The sequence below is a fragment of the Plasmopara halstedii genome (genome assembly GCF_900000015.1).
Source record: "Plasmopara halstedii genome assembly, contig: Scaffold_3111, whole genome shotgun sequence".
NCBI classification, from domain to species: domain Eukaryota; phylum Oomycota; class Peronosporomycetes; order Peronosporales; family Peronosporaceae; genus Plasmopara; species Plasmopara halstedii.
The window spans coordinates 169,132-176,651 of NW_020190014.1; the positions used below are offsets into that span (position 1 = coordinate 169,132).

The following is a 7,520-nucleotide window of genomic DNA, read 5'->3' on the forward strand; positions in this document are numbered from 1 at the left end:
CATCCCCCGGTGCCGCGGACACGCTGTCCGACATTGCACCGCATGCGGGAGACGAAGTTGGGCTCTGCCCGGGTTCGCTGTCAACACCAGCGAAACTTGGTGACTTCAGTGTCATTGACACAGGGCTTATTGAGCACGGAACTCGTTCTATTCCAACGAACCAAATTGCAGTGGACATGCGAGCCTCGTTGAGGCAATAATCGATTGGAACTGTAAATGTTCTCAATCTTGATGGGGAAGAGTGTAACAGGGTTACACGTACCCTGGTAACAGGGGTGTGTGTCACACGAGATGGGCATGGTGTGACTGCACCTAATCAAGAATACGGTATGTGGCTACGTAGCCAATAGTTATGCATGTATTAGATTTTACTATATATATTTGGAAAAATCTATACATTTAAAATTAGGCGGCTTTGCCGCAGATAAAAATAAATAAAACTCAGTTTTGGATTTTAAAAGGAAGAATAATTAGCTATGGGTTCAGGCAATAATTACTCTTGGAGTAAGCGGATTGCAATCTGCTAACTCGTACTTGTTCTAAGTATAGAATAAAAGGTCGGTGACCTAAATTACGCTTTCTCTACGCACATCGCTACGGCAGCCCCGCTGCAATATGGCTTATGTCCTGAAAAGTAGTAGTAAGCAGTGGTCATAGGGGGCGCTACTCAAAGTGTATTCTTGTCGGGACAGAATAAAGTTTGTTGCGGCTCTGGAATGTCCATCTCGTGGGACAGTAACTAACAAGTTTAAGCGATGGCTCGCCTGCTAGAGCCGGTGGAAAGAAAAAGGGCTAGATTTCACGGCGATTTGCCACTGTGCTGATGGAGCCGGATGCTTACTGTAAGTCACATGACGTACGATTCATCTTGTCATAACGTAAAATTGTCGCTCAGTACGACCAGAACGGAGCAGTAATATTTCATGTGTTACTGACATGATCTAAATAAACTCGTGAGAGGAGCAATCGGGATAGTACAAATGTTATAAGTCCCACCTAGCTCGAATCATATAGACCCAGATAAATGACCCTTAGGAAATTTATGCAAAATGTTGCAGGATGGTACACTGAATCTTTAGAGCTCAACATTAAATTAAATTAATTTCTGTAATTAATATATGAAAGTCAATCAGCCCTCACTAAGGGAAGTGTGGGCTTCGTTGACACTTTTGTTCGAGCGAAATACATACCAGGCTCGGCAAGAGGGAATACATCTCCCACTCGGAGGCAACGTTCTGTGTAAGCAAGGCTACCTGCGAATGACGTTTGTGATTAACTATAATAAATTGAATGCAGCCACGATTCCGGACAACTACTGATTTTCAGGTAGGATTTACTGTAGAACAGCACAGCCGGCGGTTTTTGTTTAATCTCCTCGACAGAGTCATTAGACTAAATTAGCTGACTGACTTATGGAAGGTATGCTTGATGTCGGAACGGTTAGGGTTACGTGTGTCAGCTGAAAACCCTATTAACGGGCCTAAATAAGCAGCAAGCATCCAGAACAAAGAGAGTTCATCACGAATCTGTGAAATGTGGTTTCAATAGCTGCGGACGGGACCAGTGCATTTATGTCAAGCGACTCCGGAAAGGTTTTGCCTACTTTAAACTAAAGGTGAATTACATCATTGTCGCAGCAAAAACAAGTTGGAAGATCAATTAAGTCAAGGAATCGCTCCAAAACGCATCCAATATGAAAAAGCTGATAAAACCGGGGCTCTTCATGGTCAAAAAGATTCACCACGTTAGGTCAGCTGAAATACGTATTATCAAACAGACTAGTTCCATCGTTAACGCGGTCAGGCGATTCGGTCAGCAAAATGCCAATACTGTGAACAATCCGTACGCATCAGGATTGAAGTTGTGGTCAGAGCAGTCGCGCACAATGGAAGATTTTCGTTTGACGATGCCTTATCGGACCTTGACTGAGTGTCTGCTGAACATTACAACACGTACTTGACATACGTGATATCACGTTCTCTTAATTGCACGAACGCCGGTTCTATAATTACAAGTTACAATTCTCAAGGGCATAGGTCACGAGAAAGTGGGAGGCACACAGGCTTGGAATGTCAATTTACGAGCTCTTGCTTTCGACAACAACCATGCTTAGACGAAGCATGGGGACACCTGGCACCCCATCTTTCGCGACAACAAGCAAGAAGGAACCTCAGAGATGAACCCAGTCGACAAGAGTGTCCGCTTGCGGTTATGCTGACAAATAACTCAGATTCAAATTGCGTACATTCATGCGAGGCAGCGGGTATCAAGACCAAGCCAATGCCAGGGAGTATCAAGCCTTGGTCGAAAATGGGGGAATTGAGATGGCACCGATAAATACAGCTGAAAAATTATGTTGCAGGCTACATGTATAGTTTAATTCAAACAAATTACATTTTTCGTACAACTAACAAACCCAGATTAAACTAAAGGTTAAGCTTACTTTTTTCGATTGAGGGTTTAATTCCGTCAAAGTACAGTATTCAATACACGGGGTGTAGTGTAAACTGCGGGGCTCTGTGTGGCTTTTACTTTAGCTAAGACATATGCTCAAAAAAGCATTTTGTACGAAACAAAACAATGAAAAATGCATTTGGATTTATATAGTAAAAAGCAATGTGTTGTCGGATATGTGGTTAAGCGTTATGACATAAGGGGTCAAAACTGATCAATTTTTTCGAGCTTAACACTTACATCATATGACACTTTCAAGGCTGCTGTTATCAGCCCCATACACATTTTTACTTTATTCTGGTAGCTTAATGATTCGTTGTCATCGAACAATAATTTCAGATTCACTACAGAACTAGTTAAAATTGAAAACTTGCATTGGAAATAAATAAAAGGCAGTGTAGCGAATTTAATCTGTTGAGGTGTTGTGACGCAACGTCACAGATTTGTATACGGTGCACAATGGCAACTTGCTAGTTGAAATGGAACCTTCTCGAATTCAAGTTTACAAGGTTACAAAACATGCGTTTAGAAGCTGGTTAGTGTTCTGACAGCTAATTCACTTTGCTATTCTGCGCTGCAAAATGTTAAAGGTTATGAGCCCAAATGCTTCAAAGCCCAACGAGATACTCAGCGACGACAACTACTACCTGTGGGAGTTCAATGTTTGGATGGCGTTGACAATCAAGGGGATGCAAGAAGACCTCGAAGCCATGAAGCCAGAAGACGCAGCGCGCCGTGAGACAGAGGAGTGGAAGGCCGCCGACATGAAGGCGCTGGCTATTGTGGCCCAAATTCTTAATTCAACCTACCAATCGATGATTCGCGAGCGGGGGTTCAGCATATGACGCATAGGAAAAATTGCTTGCGTTCTTCGTGAAGCACTCACTTTATAATCGCGTGCAATTGAGGAAACAGCTGCATGAATTTTTGCTAGGCACGAGTGGAGACCTGATGAGGCACATCGTGAAGTTTGATGATCTGTGTTTGAGAATGACTGCGGTAGGCGAGGTCGTGTCTGAGGACAAGAACTGGTCGTTTTACTTGAAAGTTTACCCCAGAAGTATGATGCAATGATCCCTTATTATCGAGGCGCAGGAGAAGGTGACGTTGCTGGACGCAAAGAGATGCTACTCCGTGAGCTCGAGTTCGCTAAGAAGAAAGAGGAGAATGAGCAAGCATTCAAGTCTTTGATGCACGAGCAAGGTGACAGAGGTGGTCGTGAAAGAGGTAACAGAGGCCGACGTGGTGGTCGAGGTGGCCGTGAAGGCTACAATGGTGGTCGTGGTCAACACTAGAAGAAGTACACTGAGCCAACATTTCGTGGGTACTGCTTTAACTGTAACGAGTTTGGTCACAAGCGTGATGACTGTCCTGAGTTGTAAAATTGGAGGATAGGTTTGTTTTTTCGGCCACAACGGATTGTTCAACACGAGAGGTTACCTGGCTGCTCGATAGTGGAGCGAGCTACCACATCACAGATAAGAAATGCAACTTGCGTCGCATATGAGACGATAATGCACCAGTGGAGATTCAAGGGTTAAACATGCCAATCATCATCACCGTGGCTAGTGGACAGCAATTGCTAGCCAAAGGAAAAGGAGCTGTGCGTTTTGTTGTTGGACTGCGCGAAGGACCAAGTTAAGGGAGGTTTTGCATGTGCCCTAACAGAATAGGAAGCTGGTTTAGTTCCAGCGTTGACGGAACGTGGCGTTGTCGTGTAGTTTGAACGCGATCAAACGACGCTAGTGGTGTGGAGAAGTACTAGACATAGTTCATCGAAACAGTAAGCTGTTCACAGGTAGAACAGGCCGTCCAGGTAGATGCTATAATGCGTGGTGATAGAACGTTATGGCACGCTCGATTGGGCCGTATTTCCGCATCGAAAATGCAAGCTGCTGCGAAAATAAGTGATGGGCTGCCTGGACTTCAACATGAAGAAAGCAACATTACCACTAATTGTGGTGGCTGTGCTAAGGCAGGATAACGACGAGTCTGTCCGCACAAAGTTCCGGCTGTGAAGTCAAGACAAGATGCCTCTGAAAGTCGTACACACTAATATTATGGCCTAATGAAGCCCAAATTGAAAGGTGGAGCCTTGTATGTGCTCACGTTCATTGACGACTACAGTAGATACGTCTACGTGTATTCGCTTTCTTCGAAAACACAAGTTTTCGCGCTTTCGCGAGTGCAAGACCCTCGCAGAGAACCAAACTGGCTACAGGATAAAGTGTGTTCGTAGCAATAACGGAATTCACCAGTGCGAATATTCATTGGGTTTGTGCTACCAACGGCATCGTGCATCAAACAAATGCTCCGTAATCTCCGCAGCAGAATAAATTGGCGGAGAGAATAAATCGCACGCTAATTGAAATGGCTCGAGCGATAATGGATCACATGGACGTGGAGCGACACTGGTGGGGAGAGGCCGTGATGACAGCTGCTCATGTAGTTAATCGTATCCTGAACACTGCGCGTTGTGACAAGATTCCAATCCAAGTTCTCACCGGCACGCGGCACCCACTTAAGCACATTAGGTTATTTGGATCCACCGGGTACGTGCATCTCGACAAGAGTAAGAGGACGTATTGGGACGCGAGGTCGTACCGCTGCTTGTTCTTGGGATATGCTGACGGCTCGAAGACATACCGAACATGGGAACTCGACAACAAAGGACTGATCAAAAGCACACGGTGATGCTTACTGAGTGGCCACCTGCTCGTCATCACGATGATGTTTTTGTTGATAGCGGCGGAAGCGAAACGAAGTACGCGCAAGAAGACGACGACGACGGGTTGAGTGCGCCGACAGGTGCAAGTACACCCACTGCCACAGACATGGAGATCGATGGAACGGAAGATGACCTTGTGCGTATGGAGCTGTTGCTCCAGCTGCCGAAGTTGTACTTTAGGGGGGGGGTCCTCGAGTGTTTCTCACGCTGTCGCTGACAAAACACGTTCAGGCGAAACTTCGTCGAAAATATATTCTGAACGAGAACTTCGATGTGGTAGTCCCAGCAATTCTAAGGCTATCTCATCTAGACAAGTACCGCTGTTACCTCCCCTTCTCGCAAATTGAAGCTTAAGTACAACCTAGGCGAGTAATTTCGATGATGATTGCATGGTGTTTAGCGCTGGATCAAAGGTTGGGCGTGGACCTCGTGTTGAGCAGACTCGGCTATTAACCAACGGAGATGAAGCTGATGACATGCCTCCGCTTCCAAATGAACCTCATGTGAGTTCTCAAGACTACGGTGTGACTGAATAAGCGGACTCCAAACGCCCTCATTTTGATGAGCTCGATATTGCATTGGCGGTCACAGAAGTTCCCACGAGCTATGCAAATTTCAATCGAATCATGCGAAGCCAAGCAGTGGGAAGAAGCTATTTGCAAAGAATTCAGGGCACACATCCGCAATCACACGTGGGATTTGCTCAGGCGCCCGCATGGTGCACGAGTTATCGGGTGGAGATGAGTATTTGCACACAAACTTGATGAGAACGGCAAAAATGTCCGATACAAAGCTCGTTTAGTGGTGCTTGATGGTTTTGTAAATTCGTGGCGTGGACCACTACTGCACGTACACCCTGATGGCGAGCACCAATACCATTCGCGCTTTATTGCGGTGTGCTGCAGGAAGCGCTTGAAATCCGACAATCTGACATTGAAACCGCGTTTTTAATGAGATGCTTGAAGAAGACATGTCTATGGCAGTGACACAAGGTGTTCGAGTTGACGACGGGTTTGTATGCAAGCGGCAGCGAAGTCTTTATGGCTTGAAGTTAACCGCTGCAGTCTGGCACAAGACTATTCGAGATGTATTTGTTGACATGGGATTCGCACAATGCCATGCAGATCCATGTATGTTTGTCCGTCTAGTCAACGATGACAAGCCTCCTGTGTATATCGTACTCTATGTCGATGATCTGCTTGTCGGCTGTACCACGGATGCTGAGGCAGATGCGATTTGTGCTGCACTTAGTGCCAAATTCGCCGTGAAATCTGTTTGCGACGCTAGATATGCTCTCGGGATGGAGATTTAGTATGCACCGCAGAAGGGGGAGCCTTTGTTGAGGCAGACCCAGTTCATCAAGAGAATTCACGAGCGATTCGGACAAACTGAAGCAAATGCTGTGCGTGCTTGGTTAGGACTTTACGCCAAACGAATCGCATGAGGTGCACAAAAATGATCGGTGCTACCAAGAACTAATTCTGGGTCTCTTTTGTATGTCGCCAATGCTACCAGGCCCGACATTAGCGCTATCTTGTCAACACTCTCGCAGTACCTGGATTCTACATGTGTTATGCACTGGCGGGCGGCGGTGCGCGTCCTGAATTATCTCAAGGTACATCTACACATGGGGTCGGCTCTGCGCTGGAACAAGGAATCAACTTCGTATCAAGGCTTATGCAGACGAAAATTGGGGAGGTGACAAGCACACAAGGCGCTCAACGTCTGGAGTATTATTGCTGCTAGCGGCAGACCACGGTGGCTTTGTCTTCCGCTGATGCAGAGTATATGACACTTGCTTTGGCCACGCAAGAGGTCATTTGGCTACGCTACCTGTTGAGTGAGATGGAGCTCAACAAAAAGGCACCACATCATATAAATAACCTAAACAGACCTTTATTAAGCAAACAATTACAGAACGGAGGTGATGCATAATGGGATACGTGAAATATATAATTAAACATCCGGTATGCGATCGATTCACCAGACAATTGAATCAATAGTTAACATTGTTACTATATACCACACTTATGCACCCACAATTTTCGAGGCCGCAAGTACCAGCGAATAAATCTTATTTGCAGAAATGTTCGGTATCCAATATTTGTACCAAACATACAAGGGACCCATTTACGATCCCAAGTTCGTCATTTTGAGTAGTGACCTTGGCCTGTCCTTCCAGCTCATCTCGGTCGGTGGATCTCCTTAGTCGGAAAGTTTTTTTCGTGATTGACCAAGTATAGTCTGCTCGATCTACGAACCGTGAAAAGCTTCGAAGGAATGGCTCGCGTGCTGTCTTGCCGCTTCTTGCGTCTCAGCTGCAGCGAAGATGATCACC

General features: G+C 45.8%; 2 protein-coding genes across 2 annotated transcripts; both read left to right on the plus strand.

Moving 5' to 3' along the window:
* Positions 1–3,035: 3,035 nt before the first annotated feature.
* PHALS_07544 (uncharacterized protein) lies at positions 3,036–3,749 on the plus strand (the record flags this gene model as incomplete). The annotated part of the gene is made up of 2 exons (XM_024721029.1): positions 3,036–3,286; positions 3,503–3,749. The coding sequence occupies 2 exons, from the start codon at positions 3,036–3,038 to the stop codon at positions 3,747–3,749; spliced, it is 498 nt and encodes a 165-aa protein (XP_024586169.1).
* Positions 3,750–6,137: 2,388 nt separating this feature from the next.
* Positions 6,138–6,494, plus strand: PHALS_07545 (FOG: Transposon-encoded proteins with TYA, reverse transcriptase, integrase domains in various combinations; the record flags this gene model as incomplete). Its single annotated transcript, XM_024721030.1, has 1 exon — positions 6,138–6,494. The coding sequence occupies one exon, from the start codon at positions 6,138–6,140 to the stop codon at positions 6,492–6,494; it is 357 nt and encodes a 118-aa protein (XP_024586170.1).
* Positions 6,495–7,520: the final 1,026 nt, after the last annotated feature.